Source organism: Odontesthes bonariensis, chromosome 4 (assembly GCF_027942865.1).
Source record: "Odontesthes bonariensis isolate fOdoBon6 chromosome 4, fOdoBon6.hap1, whole genome shotgun sequence".
NCBI lineage: Eukaryota > Metazoa > Chordata > Actinopteri > Atheriniformes > Atherinopsidae > Odontesthes > Odontesthes bonariensis.
In genome coordinates this window covers 8941140-8956914 of record NC_134509.1, presented here as the reverse complement: position 1 = coordinate 8956914, position 15775 = coordinate 8941140, and the positions used below count along the sequence as shown (strand labels likewise).

Sequence of the window (15775 nt, the reverse complement as noted above, 5' to 3'; positions counted from 1 at the left end):
GAGGAAGTAGAGAGAGGGGAAGACAGAGTGAGAGAAAAGTAGAGGTGGAAAATGCTGGAGTGAAGTGAGGCACATGACAGACATTTGTAGAATTGTGTTTGTCAATAATTAAAGCAAAAAAAACTGAACCAACTTAGCATAACCACCTTTGTGGGTGCTGTTGATTTAATTAGAGGAGAAAACACTTTCTCATTAAAAAAAACCAAAAAAAACCCCTGCTCATTAAATCCTTAATCAGTGGTGTGCTGCAGGTGTGCCATCGATGTGCCAGGTAGAAACCAATTCCATTCAATTAAATTTGATTAATAAAGGGCCAAATTACAACAAATGTCATCTCAAGCTACTTCAAAGATACAATCCAATTCAAGCCAATAAGAATCCAGTTCATTGTAATGCAATCATAATCCAATAATTAAATTCCAAATTTGTCCATTCATACAAAGCCAATTAAAAAAAAGTAGCGTACAAGAAGAATTACAGTTGTCCAGTCTTTAAGTAACAAATGCACGGACCTTTCTGCATCACAGGATGTTGCCAAATTTGGCAATATTACGAAAGTGAAAGAAGGCAGTCCTGGTGGAAACCTGTTTTATATGTGGACTGCATCTGAATAAAAAAAGAACAAATAAAAAGGTGCCACATTTTTGCCATATGTTGAGATATTTGACCTTTTATGGTGATAAACTCCAATGATGGGAAGCTGGACATGGTAACCAGAATCAGAATACACCAGAACAGAGGGATTAGTATTAATGCTGAATGCACTTTAATAAGCCATTGTTGAAACTTGCATAGTTTTTAAACATTCATACAGATTGCCAGATTGTCTTTTTTGGGGGGCATTGGTGATTGTTTTGTGTCTGTGTGTGCAGCCAGATGTGTTTTACAGAGACCTTTCTTCTCCCAGAAATGAGGTGTTATTGCCTGAACATGCAGATAATAAAACCTACAATTATATTCAAACAATTTGTGGCATCTACTTGTCGTGAGAACAGCTGCATGTAAAGTGTGACAATTGCATCCAAGAAAGCTGATATGACATGGTACAAAGAATGCATAATAGTCATGGTCTTTTTATTTTTTTCAACCCTAACCAAATAGTTTTGATTTTTGTTTGTAGCCTAAGCAAGTGATATTATTGCCTAAACCTAGCCTGGAAGTGACAAAAGTGTCACTGTAACATGTTGTTTTGATGTGTCACCAATACAACTTTTAAAATGATGCTCATTAAGGGGACGGTGATGTTGTTTGAAAATCGCATGTAACCCCAAATACAATGAAAAACAGAGTTTGTGTTACACTGAGAGAGACTCTAAAGGCTTGTGTCTAATTCAGCTGCGTGGTCAGACTGATGGAGTGATGAGTGACCTTGCTCAGAGGGTCCTGCTAATATTGCAATAATGGCTGAGCTGCCCTTGTCTCTGGCTCTGCCCCTGTCTGTCTGTCTGCTGTGCCTGTGCGTACAGCTGGCAGTGTCTTTTGCGACAAAATTAGAATTGGCCTGTTCTCACAGGCAATATGGCAGACGTGCGACCTCACATAAGAGCTGCGTTAGGTTCACTGTGCGGGAGTAATTGCAAACCCTCTTAGACATTTCCATTCAGTCTTCTTACCGCTGTAGCTACTGCTCTAAGGAAATAATTATTTTTAAGATAATCAAGTTAATTGTGGTTGTCATTGCTCTTTTGATTATTTGCAATATGGGTTTGATGAAGGGATGGGAAAGATTAAAAGAAAATACATATTTGAATTTAATCTGGTAGTCTGACAACAACACAGCTCTTCATCCATTGTTAGTCATCTCCTTTTCTGTTTTTCGCCTCAACGCTTGTGTCACAGCAGCAGCATTTCATCGTCAGATTTTTATTCTGAATTCTTCAACAGTTTTCACAATGACCATATAGTTCTGGTATTTTTACTAAGCGGTAGAAATCTTGTAGGAAAGTTTATTTTCTGGATGCGTGCCCTTTCCTTCCTATAGATGCACCACACACTGATACAAAGCAGACCTATGTATAGAGCAAGCTGCCTGGTGTTCTTTGTTGGTCTTTCCCTCACGTTGCATAGAGCCTGCAGTTTCCATAGCATCTAGAAGAGCAGAGGAAGAAGACACAGATGAGAATGAAAAATAGGTGCCCTATTTTATTTGTGAAAAAAAGAAAAGAAAAAAGAAGCAGAATCTGCTGCTCTTGTTTCTCTCCCTCACTTTTTCCTGCTCTCTGTGCCTCGAGGAGAAGCCGAAATGGGTCGCCTCAAAACCGTGCTCTGTTACTCATGGTAACAACTGCTGTTCTGACATGTTCAGAATCAGTCACTGGATCTGGGTTTCTTCTGACACACATATTTGGGAATCACTTCACATCCAGGAAGTCAGATAAAATCAGTCTGGCTTTACTGAAAAGAGATTTGAGACCCTCTCTGCGTCACCCTAAATCTTTCCTGAGGGTTTGTTGCAGTGGAGTAGTGATGCAACAACTGGTATTCTATCCCTCTTTCTTCAGTTAATGAAAATGAGTAGTTTTGTGTGATATTTGACACGTACAGTATGCAGTTTCAGTTGTTAACACATGACCTGGAGCAAAATTGACATAGTTTTACCTTACAAGCCCTGAATGATGCATTCATTGCACCAGCATTGTTAAGACACACGAATATAATATTCACTAATTACTGATTGACATGACGGCATTATAAGGTTTCACCTCACAAATGGATTTTATTTAGTATTTCTAGTTTCCTCAGAGGCAGAGAAATAAAAAGTTTTAATGGACAGCTTTAGGTTTTCCAGAAAATTCATAGATTTTAAAAGACTGTTTTAAACTTAGCCTTGAGTCTGAATAGGCTCAGCTTAATGTCCACTTCTAAAATAAAGCTCAACAATTGCTTTAGTCGGTAGCAGACGAAAGTATATGTAATTGTGGTCGAGGTCTAACTGACTAAATTGGCGTATAGATGCTCTAAGATCGGATGAAATATGAATGAAATCTTTCATGGGAATATCCAAACAGGTTTTTCTCATGAAGGGAAAAAACGATTAATTACAATATCTTGATTTTGGCTTCTCCAGTCTATTGAATATCTGAACATTAGAAACTCAAGTCCAGTATCATTTAGGGTGATTCAGTAGCAGGAATACAAAAGGAAAAACAAGAAATCGAGGATTATTGTTATTTTGCGACCTCAAAACTAGCCATTTACATCAGCAGATGACTTCTGCGTAGTTACAATAATCGACAAAGTTTTTCATGGCTTCTATTTACCTTGCAGGCTTGAAAGGCTATTGTGCGGTTATGGACATTCAGGCAGTTACAGTAAGCACCAATCGAGCACAGATGTCACCAAATCCTACGTTTCCCCCCCGTTTTTTAAGTCTTAGTGTGGACTGTATTTTGGAAAAAGGTGACTATAAGAGAATGTCCCTGAGGATTTTCAAAAGTTTTTTCCTACACATAAGTTTTTAAGAGGATATGATGTGATTTATTTGTGTCGAAAATGATAATTGATAACATAGAATCAATTTTTCACATATTTCCTTATGACTACACAACTTAAAAGCGATATATACGTAGCCATTTGGACATACAGATTTTTTAATTTTCCCTGCCCAAGTCCCAGTTTGCAAGATGTTATCTGATTGGATTTCGGAAAATGACTGTTCAAAGAAATTCCAAAATTTTATTACCATGTAATTTAATTCTGTTTATGATCTCACAGCTTTTACCCTGATCCCTGCCAAGAACTAAATTGGAGGGTGGATGTCAGCATAAAACATAATAAAACTTGGGTTTTGTTGATGAAGTAGGTAAAGAAAATATTAAGCTGCCCTTTAATGGCTCACAACAGGTGTCGTTATCAAGCAGAGGTATACATTTCACTGTATGTCACTTAAAGTGACTCATTCAAAAAAAAGGTTAACCAAATACAGAAAAGCAGTTTCTTACATTCCAGAGTTCGTCCACAGTCTTCAACAGGCTCTGGTGCATCATGAATATCATTATTGAAAGGAACATAAGACATGGTAGCGATGGTTTGAATGAATTCTTTGAGGACTGGTAAACCATGTATGTGATTTGGAAAAGAATTGCTTTGAAAAACTCCACAAAGAAGTCAAATGGATCTCCTTGATGGAAAAACATGAGTTTTCCAAATCCCCAAGTGTCCCAAGTTCCAAGAAATGTTTTTTTTTTTGCCTCCCCTCAGGAAAAAAAAAAGAACAATCTACATTTTTACATTGACTGTAATTTATGTTAGTCTTTAGAGTTTGTGAAACGTGACTTGTTTTGTCCTCAGAGTGGCAAAGGGGAACCTCCAGGTACATTTGAGAAGCTTAAGAATAGTTTCACGCAAAAGGTCAGTGTGTTTGTGGTTTGCTGAGGCATGCCTGTTTGTGGCACACAACCAAGCACATATCAGGTCACATTATTTCTGTCGAGCATTTCGGTTCTGAAAAGGAAAACAGCAGGCTGACGCAAGGCCAGTCCACAGAGACGGACTCAACATAGACGCGCACTGACACTCATGCCCAAACGCTTCTGCGTCCTCTGCTGAGGCAAAACTAAGTTTCAGTCAACTTCACATTGGATGTGTTAAAGAGCCAGCCGTCACAGGGAATGATGAAGAATGTTAAAATAACTCGTCTCCGTTTGTGTCTCCTCTGCTTTTCTTTCAGATCATCAAAAGCTGGAGAGAGAGGCGAGAATTTGTCGTTTACTAAAGCACCCCAACATCGGTGAGCCGAGCGTCCCCAATCCCTAATTACGCACACATTTAAAAAAAACAAAAAAAAACAACACAGATTTTGTTCAGGTCCCTTGGGATTTCTGGTACGGCTATTCATCTTCGAGACACAGTTATGAGACAGCTGGAGAGAAAGAGAGCACAAGTTTGTGTATGTGTGTGTTTCCAAGTATCTAATCATGATGTACCTGTGTGCTTTCCCAGCTGAGTCATCAGAAAAAAACAGGAAACTACTGACCTTTTACACTCTTTCTTCCTCATTATACCTCTGATAGAAGCTTTCTCTCCTATCTTATTTACACACTCATCTGCAAAAGCTTCCTTTTCGTCACTGTTCCTGTTTCAGATCTCTCATATCCTTCAGCTTTGTGTGATATCTGTGTTTGTATAAAGTGATTTACAAGTGAATAATCCTTGCCTGAGCATGCATTCATTACTGGGATTTTCAAGATTTAGTGTTAAAAAAGTTGAGGTATCAGCAAGTTCAATGAACTGAATGCTTATGTGGCTTATAGTTTTAAGCTTTCTCTTTTAAAGTGAGTTAAACACACTTTGTAGGAAACACTGTGTTTTAGTTTGCCAAGATCTCACCAAAGTAGGTTCGTCAGTGGTGGCAGCTTTTGCTGCTTGATTGGGGCCACATTTACAAGGATATTTTTAAAAATAGGATTATTCTCCCTTTGTTTCCAAATGTCTTTTACACAGAAGAACTGTCTTATACAGGGGAACTTTTTTTCCCCTCCTTCTGACACTTATTTCTTATCTGTCCTGTGATTGTGCTTTTTTTTGTTAAATCTCCTCTACAGTAAGACTCCATGACAGCATATCAGAAGAGGGTTTCCACTATCTGGTGTTTGATCTGTAAGTAATAAACTTTCTCTGTCTCTCTTGTTACAGAAATGCACAAATGCACATTATGGACATTTTTAGCTGTGTTATTTCTTAACTCCATGAAACCCAAGTAATTGCTTTGCTAATAAAGACTTAGTCTCCTTCTTGGCTTTGGTTGAACCCATAAAACCTGCATGTGCATCAAAATGAGACATTTTAGTTGAGTTTTTCTTCTGTTTTCCCAGTTAATTAGGATGTTGACAGGCTGAGTTATACTTCTTTTAACTGCCCTTGCGCTTTCTTCTTGCGCGTATGTTAATGGCTCGAGACGTTTATACTTCATTTAGCTTTGCCGGCGCTTGCGTGTGCTGCATGGCGATTCACCGCCAGGACAGTAGGTGGAGTAGCGGGTTTTTTCAATGACAAGCCTACTATGATGAAAGGAAATTCACCGCCAGGACCTCTTCGAGTGATTCATGCTTCTTCTTCTTGTAAATAGCCGGTATTTTGTCAGATTTTCAACACCTTGGGGGTCTAAACGACTACTTTCTCGCCTGAAAATGTTTCAAATGTTGCTAAAGTTATATATTTACAGAGTTTAGCCTATAGCTTAAGGGAAATCAGCTTTTCAGGCCGGCTGATTTACGCTCGGGCAGGAGTGAAGTGCACTGTGTGTAAACGCTCTGCTTACTGTTTGATCGATGAGTATGTCGTTTTCAAGTAGTAGGCTTGCGTCTTTTCTTGCGTGAAGTTTAGAAAATTGAGGTGACACACGCAAGCTCGCAATGGGGGGCTTGCAACCGCGCAAGGGCTTGCGTTTCTTCTTGCGTCTTGCTTTGCGTCTTGCGTTACCGACTATAAACCAGGCTTTAGAGTGACGGGGACTACTTTTGGAGTGGAATGTGGCAGTCAGACATGAAGGACAGTTTATCAGAGATTTCTTTCTTGTACTGTTAGTGTGCAGCGCCAGATTGCGTAGATGTCATCATCTCAGGTGTTGGATCAAGAGAGCGAGCAGTTATTTGAATCCAATAAGCCGATTCACTTATTCACTCATCTTGCATACCTGCTTTATCGTATTCAGAGTTGAAGGGGTGCTGGATTTTATCCCAGCAGCCAGCGAAAGGCAGGGAACACCCTGGAGAGGTTGCCAGTGCACCACAGCCAATAAGTCAATTTAGGTGCATTTTTTTCAGTGTCCACGTGCCTTTTTATATTCAACTTTGTACGAGCTTTGAGGTGGATATATATTCTTTTCCCAATTTTTTTTTAGCTTTTTAATAGGTTTTTACCGGACTTATTCATGTCTTGCCCCACACCCTGATGCAGTAATTTGTGGATTTGAGTTATTGGACTTGTGCCCATATGTTGCTTCACACAGCAATTAAAAAATAATTTCAATTTATGAAGAGCTGTTGCAATCAGCTCTCGATCTTTCGCCTTTCCTGCATGTACTTGTATGTGCCCACACAAAACCTATTATTTATTCTCACACCACCTTTTAGAAACTAAACTCTCATAAAGATAAAGGTATAAGCTTTGTCATACTCCATGCAATGGAGAATGCCCAAGCGGACATTCTCCAACATTCATGCCTTCAAGTGCTTAGCTTTAGCCACATTTAGTGTATGTAATTGGACTGTATGTTGTTTAATGGTGTTTGAGACCACATGAGCTGCAATGTGCGTGTCAAATGTGTGCATTTGAAGAATATGAAGCATTTTCTTTCAGTTTTTAAAAGCGGAAGAAAGAATCATGTCCAATCTAATGGTGACTCTGTCCCTGTAGTGTGACAGGAGGAGAGCTGTTTGAGGACATTGTAGCCAGAGAGTACTACAGTGAGGCTGATGCCAGGTAAACCCCCCCCCCACCACACACACACACACACACACACACACGGCTGAACACAGCAGCTATCATGCATCTCTTTCTGTTACTGGAGGGAGCTTTATGTGCACATTTGTGGGTTTCACATATGGTCGTCTCAAAGGTATGATACCGTTGCCTTGTCTCTGAGGCATCTCGTGGAGTTATTTATACAGATGATTAATGACACAAAGCCTGCAGTATTAATCATACACTGACTACCTTAGAGTACCTGCTTTTTGCTGAAATATGGCCTCCTAAGAGAAAGAACAGAGTGCGCACTGTATGTGTTGTGTGTGTGTCTTCTTGACTAAGACGTTGTACAGCACTGGTCTCACTGTATTGTTTGCTACATTAAATCTACTGAAATATGTCTTGCTGTCTTGTGACTTTATGTCGTCAGTCAAGAGAATAGCCTCACACATCTAAATTCTTGTGAGGACAACATGTAGTTTGTTATGAAATTGTCTCTTTCTCTCTCTCTTCCCCTTCAATTACCTGACCTCATATCCTCTTATTGTCTGCTTTTCATCCTTTCTTTTCGGTCTCTCCTGCTAATCACGATCCTGTTCACGCGCTCCCTACAGCCACTGCATACAGCAGATCTTGGAGAGTGTCCATCACTGCCATGTTAATGGGATTGTTCACAGGGATCTGAAGGTTTGTATGACCACAGACATTGCTGCAGTGCAGACCACACCAACCAGATGACAACATTCAGAAAGATCCACATTCTTTATCTTCCATCTTTTGCTTCTTTTATGATTTCTTTGATGGATCTAAAATAAAGTTTAAAAAAAAAATTAATCTAGCCACCTCAGAGAAAGCATAGGTAAAGTAATATGGATTATTTGCCTTATTCTCTTGTTCTTCTTAGCAGACGAGGATTTCTCCCTCACTTCTGCTCTGCTACAATCATGTGACAAAGAAAGTATGCCCTCTTGCAGTTCGAAGGTTGTATGTATCAGGACCAAAAAAAAAGATAATTATCTGGTCCTTAGCAGGTCTTAAAATTAGTTAAATACAACATCAGATAATGACACTGTGTCATGATTTGTTTCACAAAATCTAAGCCAAAATGCAGAAGCAGTGTGTGGAAAGCAAAGGGCACCCTTACTGCTTTTAGAGGATTTAAGAAAGTAAGTAGCAGGTGCTGTAGATGATGATTAAATGCTATTCAGCAGGTGTAAGTGCCTTTATAAAAACAGAATTTTTTTGTCAGCATTCAGGTGTGTGTTAACACAATACCACGGAGGAAAGTCATCAGCAATGCTCTTAGAGAAGCAATTGTTGCTGTACATCAATCTGAGAACGGTTATAAGGCCATTTCCAAACCATCTGGAGTTCACGGTTTTTTAACTTGTGATTATTCACGAGTTAAAAAACATTCACGACCGTTGCTAATCTTCCTCCGAGTGGACATCCCAGCAAGTTCTCCCCAAGGTCAGACCGTGCAATGCAAAAAATCCAAGAACTACATCTCGGATCCTACAGGCCTCAGTTACCATGTTTACATATAAACAGTCATGACAGTACAATTAGAAAAAGTTTGACTTGTTTGGGAGGGTTAGCAGGAGAAATCTTCTTCTTTCTAAAAGAACATGGCTGCATGGCTTATTTTCAGTTTTACAAACCACATGAAAGAAACAGCAATGTTCTTTGGATAGATGAGCCCAAAGTGTTTGTTCGTAATGCCCTATGCTACCTTATACCAACTGTAAAGCACAATGGCCAGAGGTGATGATTTGGGCTTGTTCTGCAGCCATCGGACCGGGACACTTTGCTGTCTTTGAGTCCACCATGAACTCCTCTGTATACCAAAGTATTCTAGATTCAAATGTGAGGCTGGAGCTTGGCTGAAACTGTGTCATGTAACAAGACAATGATCCAAAACACAGCAGAGAATCCACAATGGTTTTCAGAGCCCCAATCAAAGCGCAGAACGCAACCTGATTGAAACTCTGTGGTGGAACCGTAAGTGAGCTGTGAATAAATAAATACAATCTTCAAACAAATTTCAACAAACAGAAGAAACATTGCTAAAAGAGTGGGCCACAATTTCTCCACGATGATTTGAGAGACTGACACGTCATACAGAAGAGAGTTGGTTGCTAATGAAGGTGGTTCTCCAAGCTCCAATCGTGGGATGTTGTATTTAATTTTTCGGGCACCATTTTACATTTTGGCTTACTTTTTGTTAGATAGATATTGAGAAGATGTAATATGTCATCCGTTGCTGTTCATCTGAAGTTTTATTTACCCATTTTTAAGACCTGGTGAAGACCAAATGCTTTATAAAGATGTCTCGACACACAGAGCTTTAGAACTGAAAGAGGGCGTACTTTCTTTTCCGCATGACTGTTTAGTGCAATGTATTTTTGATTTTTAGAGGTTGTAAGTATTCTTGGTTTAATACCCATCCTGCTCTATTACCAGCTTGATGTTGCAGTGATCATTGCAGCAGCTCCTCAAGTGCGTGTGATAGTACTGAGTGTCGTGCAGTATTGATAGGAATAGGAACAATCAGGAGTCAGAAGCTCAGATGTGAACCTCATTTGCATAAAAATGTAAAAATGGGAACGATAGTCTGTATTCTCATAACCCCAGATGAGTATTTTTCAAAATGGTGGACAAAGGGAAGAAAATGCAGAAAAGCTTTCTTGAATGTGGCAACTGCAACTAGACACAAAAGCTATAGGTAGTTATGACTGCACGTGAGATTTCCAAAACCACTGACTTTGTTAGGACAGATATCCTCTCATAAAATGATGTGAAGTTTTTATATGGTTCGTAATCAGGAGGATTTGTTCATCCTCACATAGATAACTATGCAGATGTGTCCAGTTGTCAGTAAGCGTCTGTGTCATGTTGAGTTAAATATCTGCTATAAACTGACTGCTTGCAGGCTGTCTGTGTTTAGAGTCTCTAAATGTTAGGAAATGAATTATTCAATAGAGCACACTGTCTCACTGGCCTTGGGTTAGTAAAGCCCTTTCTGCACCTGTGTCCATGTGTGTGTTTGAGAGTGTGCGCATGTCTGCACGCTGTGGGCTCACAAATATATAATATATGATTGTGCAAAACTGTGTTGGTGTGTACTGTTTGTTTGCTGTTACTTATACGTGGCTGAGTCACTTGTTTTTACACTGTCGCCTCCTGTGACACCGCACCTTCCCCCTGTATCTTTCTCCCTTCACTGTGCACTTTGCTTCCACTCATGGATTTTAGCGGTGGATTGGCGGCACTGTGGACAAGAACATCATGTCCACTGCCAAGTCACTCCCTCTGAATCCATGAGGCGGCAAGTCCACAGCTCCAGCATAAAAAAATGTCCATGGTCACCTAGAGAGTTGGTCCCGTGCACATGTTTGTGTCTCTGTCATTTGTGTGGCAGAAAGGGAGTTGCCTCAGACACTGATTTAAGAGCAGTTTAGTGTCACTGACCCCTAATGCCTTTGATTAGGATTTGGTTTGGCTAATCTGATTTTAGATCTGTGTCTGTGGGCAGCTTGGTCCCTGAGCGTGTGACCTCTCACTTCTAACCTGTTTGACTCCGCCCCCCCCAGCCTGAGAACCTTCTATTGGCCAGTAAGCTGAAGGGGGCGGCGGTCAAGTTGGCTGACTTTGGGCTGGCTATCGAAGTACAGGGGGACCAACAGGCATGGTTTGGTGAGTATTCACCCATCTGTTTCTTCAATCCTAGACAGTTTGTCACTCAAACAACCAACCAGTCAATCATTCATTTTGATAGTTGACACTGGTGGGGAATTTCTTCCTGAATAACGAAAAAGAGAAATTCAACCGAGACCATGAGCCAATTATAAAGCTATTTTTCACCTTGCTTTTTTTTCTGTCAGAAGATTTGCAGACATACTGGTAAAATCCAAAATATTAAAGCCACCGGGATTTGTAGCGTTAAAACCATTTTACAGAGAGTGACGATTTTGGTCTAAATTATTGCGCAAGCTCGGGTGTTCAAAAAGGCTACTTAGAAATGTCACAAACATATTGGGGTTGTGGTTTAGTTGGTGGATTTGTTGTCTACCAGTAAGAAGGGCCAATGGCTGGATCCCAGTCCATCTACATGTTATAGAGCCAAAGATGCAGCACTCCACATCGTCCCCAAAGTGCTCAGTTGTGTGTCATGTTTCTCTGATGAAGAAAATACTGGACTGAAAATTAGTGGCAACAGGTCTCATGGAGTGATGAATCCTCCCCATACCTCAACATTACTGAAGCAGTGTGGGATCATCATGACAGAGAACGTAACAAAAGGCAGCCAACGTCCAAAGAAGAGCTTTGGAATGTTCTTCAAGAAGTCTGGAGAACTATTCCTGAAGACTAATGAAAGAAATTACAAGAAGGCTTGTCTTAAGAGTGATCAGACTGTGTTGGAGAATGAAGGTGGTCAAACTACATATTTAGAGAGAATGATATACAATTAGATAAGAGGTGGCTCAAGACTTTTGCACAGTACTGTATTCTTATCTGTTTATTTCTAAAAGCTCTTGTTAGTATTTTCTGTTTTACGGAATATCGAAAAAGACTGTAATGCAGCAACACAATGAAACAAGAATTTGGAACCTGGCTGAGTCCAATTTTCCAATTTCTTATTTTATTTTCTAAAATATATAGAAATAAGCCGATTTTAAAAGAAACAATAACTTACTTGCATATATAAACGGAGAATTTCTCAACACTTTTCATACTGAGAATTTAAATGTTCGCAACATACTGTAGAAGTTTTGTTGTGATGTATATTAGTTCAGATATTTATCCCATCTGTAGTGTGTCACCTCAACTAAATCTTCTTTTCTCTTCCCTTTTGTAAAACTAGTTGATTTAATAACCAGTATCCCAATGGCTCTAATGTTTTGGATTCAAATATTGATATGGGACTTAGAAGTATTGTTTAAGATAAATTTGCGCTGACGTTATCCTTTGGCAAAGGTACAAGGTGAAATCAGTTTTGATTCACTCTCTCACTTGACCAGAAGATTTCCCAGAAATCAGTGACGGCTTCGTATAAACACGCTCTTATCTAAACCATTCAGCTAATATGGTGCTTGTGTAAACATTCCCTACCAGATGTCCCCTGCCAAAGTTTAAAAACAACGATAGCAATGGCAGTATTTGTAAATATTTGTTAGACAAACATATAATTGCAATACATTTCCTCACAATAGAAAGCCAAAGCGCTGACTTACCCATCTATCATTTCACCTCCCCCCCTCTTTCCATGTTACCCTCTAGGTTTTGCCGGGACTCCAGGTTACTTGTCTCCAGAAGTTCTGAGGAAAGATCCGTATGGAAAACCAGTGGACATGTGGGCCTGTGGTAGATAACACTCAAATTCTTTCATGTCAACTGTATATTTGAATTTGATGATGGACCTTAAGTCTTAATATCCTGAACCATGAAGTGTAGCTTCATGTTGCTGTGATTGTTTGTTGAAATTAAATAGGCGTGTACTTTATGTTGTTGGCGAATTACACAGGCTATATGAGTAATGAAATACTACTTGTACCCATGGCTTGAATTCACATATAATTTCCTTTTAGGTGTGATTTTGTACATCCTACTGGTGGGCTACCCTCCCTTCTGGGATGAAGATCAACATCGCCTCTACCAACAAATCAAGGCTGGGGCCTATGATGTAAGCCTAACTGAAAACATCAAGCTTGAACAGATTTTAATTCTCCCTAAAATGTATAACTATACATTTCTTCTCATGCTTTTTGGTGACTTGACTATGTGCTATGGGACTGTTTCCTCCTTCCTCTCTCCATAAATTGCTTGAATAGTTTCTTTTCAATCCTGAAATGTGTGCGATTCGACCGCCACATAAAGGAATACACAAGCTGATCTCATCTCAATCCTTTGAAACCAAATCCTTTAGAGAAATTTTGTTTACAATCTTAGAAAAAATACCAAATTTCCAGAAAGTTCATCATAACTTCAAACCTGTACTGAATGATATCATACATAACTTGACGTTTGTTGGTCATGCCAACTAATTTCCATTATATGTATGTATGGTCAGATGAAAGTTAAGTTCTATTTATTTATTTATTTACTTCAGATGATGGTTGGTTTATTCCTCCTCTGGCCTGGTTGTTAATGTTCTCCTCTTCTTTCCTTTGCTAAAAATAAGGAGCCTCCCATGTGCTTTATTTTGTCCCTGTCAGCTCTTTCTATGTAATTAGTGTTTTGAACACTTGTTTTTTGACAGTTCCCATCCCCAGAGTGGGACACTGTTACTCCTGAGGCCAAAGATCTGATTAACAAGATGCTAACAATCAACCCCAGTAAACGCATCACTGCCGCAGAAGCCCTCAAACATCCCTGGATCTGCGTATGTGAAACACACACGTTATGATGCACAAACGCATGCACACATATTCAGACACTCAAAAGAAAGACATATACACTGATAATGATTTACTACCCTACACAACAGTTATTAATAAATGCTTGATTACCTACAGTAATTACCCTGAATCCTAATAACTATTCACAGTTGTGTCATTGTCTCTGTCCCCTTTTAATCCTTGAATCCTCTCAACCTCTTCCTCCAGCAACGATCCACTGTGGCTTCCATGATGCACAGGCAGGAAACTGTGGAGTGCCTGAAGAAGTTCAATGCCAGGAGGAAACTCAAGGTGAGACTTCTGCCAATCGGTCATGTTTCTATTTAAGCCGAACAATCCATCAAACCATTTCTTTTCCCCCTCTCTTTCTTCTTCACTCAAGACTTAAAAAACTTAAAAAAAAAAGACTGTTCTCTAAAACCGTCACATTGCACTGCTGCTGTGCCTCTCTTTTCTTGCTGCAACCTTCTAATAAGTCTTCCTCCTCCTCTCTGTCTCCTCTCTGTTTTATACCATCGTCATTTCCTCCTTTCCCCCTTCTCTTCTGTCACTGCAGGGAGCAATATTGACCACTTTGCTGGTCACAAGAAACTTCTCAGGTATGTTTCTCTCAGCCTGGTGTTCAAGAACTGCTTTCCAAAACATATCTTCTCAACTAGAGACATATACTCTAAGAAGGCTGGTTGGTGGAAAGTTTCTTAGCCTTTCATACTGAAAGTAGTTTGGTAAAGTGCTCTTCTCCTGACATTGTGTCCCAACAAAGTTGGTAATAGAGTGGAGAAACTCTAACGTTGTAAACAAAACGAAAAGAGATGTTTTAACGTATTTTGACATGCCATTGATCTGCTTCTGTATGAAACAAAGACGATTTTGGCACAAAAGAGGCCATATGTAAACAGAGTCATCTCCCTATTATCTCTGTAGCTGTTGTTCTATCACTCTTTCTCTATTTTGCCATACTTTTTTGCATGTATTTCCTTTGACATGTCTCTAATTTTCTGGGTCTTACTAGCCCACTTCACTCTCCATTCTACAGTTGAAATGCATCTGAGCATCTATTTCTCTTTTTATTCATCATTTTCTCCTTTTTTCAACTTTCTTTCCTTTTTTGGGGGGGATTTTGGTGTCCATTTGAGGTAAGATTTTATTTGGAATGACAGGGAAATGTGTGGGGTTGGTAGGGCCAACCGTTAAGTTGTGAAAATTAGGCTCTTGTAATCTCTTTAATAGCCTGTTAAAGATGCATGAAGATGAGGCATTTGATATTTGCAACAGTGATATTGAACCTTGCATCGATATAAGTTTGAGCTGAAAGTTCACGGGGGGCGTGGCATGCATTTTGAAATGCAATTTAGTGTTTTAATTCTTCATACTGGCATAAAGTGAGGGATAAGTGGTGATACCTGTGGCTGCTTGGGGTAAAGTGCATGTGTGTGAATGTCAGTTTAGGAATTTTGTGTTAGTCTGGTACTCAGGCTGTCCTTCTCACCACCTGCTGTGTATACACCCGGTTGAACACCTACCCTTCAGCCCCTCGCTTATGAATTAGTAAGTGGTAGGATAGCAGTCTTGCATAAAACATTGACGTTATTCAGAGCATTTCTTTGCCTTGCTTTATGACACTTGGGGTCGGGATCTTGCACCTGGAGTTTGATGACAAGCACAGCTGATTGATATGCTTGCTGCATGTTAAGAGAAGCCTCAGGCACCGAACTCCGTTTGTAAACTCTAATGCTGAACTCTTGTCTCTTTCTTTGCTTCTACAGCAGCCAAGAGTTTGCTCAACAAGAAGGCAGATGGCGTGAAGGTGAGTTGCTTTCCACAGAGAGGAAGGTGCTTGGTTCTTTGCATTATTCTCTTGGAACGTTGAGTGTTGGCGGGGCCTTATTGATTATTATTACTATGCATTGTGCACTTAGCATCATCATTCAGGGACAGTCACTCTAAGCTGAGGGAAGTGGTTCTTATTT

General features: G+C 39.7%; 1 protein-coding gene across 12 annotated transcripts in view; it reads left to right on the top strand.

Annotated features, from left to right (window-relative positions):
• camk2d2 (calcium/calmodulin-dependent protein kinase (CaM kinase) II delta 2) overlaps positions 1 to 15775 on the top strand; it is a 47291-nt gene that overhangs the window by 19570 nt on the left and 11946 nt on the right. For 8 of the 12 annotated variants that reach the window (XM_075462812.1, XM_075462818.1, XM_075462814.1 and 5 more), the window contains exons 3-13: positions 4670 to 4729; positions 5544 to 5598; positions 7357 to 7422; positions 8022 to 8094; positions 11001 to 11103; positions 12688 to 12771; positions 12996 to 13090; positions 13667 to 13789; positions 14013 to 14096; positions 14362 to 14404; positions 15572 to 15612. In XM_075462812.1, coding sequence (XP_075318927.1) covers positions 4670 to 4729; positions 5544 to 5598; positions 7357 to 7422; positions 8022 to 8094; positions 11001 to 11103; positions 12688 to 12771; positions 12996 to 13090; positions 13667 to 13789; positions 14013 to 14096; positions 14362 to 14404; positions 15572 to 15612 — 827 coding nt within the window. The remainder of the gene's footprint in view (positions 1 to 4669; positions 4730 to 5543; positions 5599 to 7356; positions 7423 to 8021; positions 8095 to 11000; positions 11104 to 12687; positions 12772 to 12995; positions 13091 to 13666; positions 13790 to 14012; positions 14097 to 14361; positions 14405 to 15571; positions 15613 to 15775) is intronic. The other 4 variants (XM_075462813.1, XM_075462819.1, XM_075462808.1 and 1 more) reach the window with 1 other exon arrangement.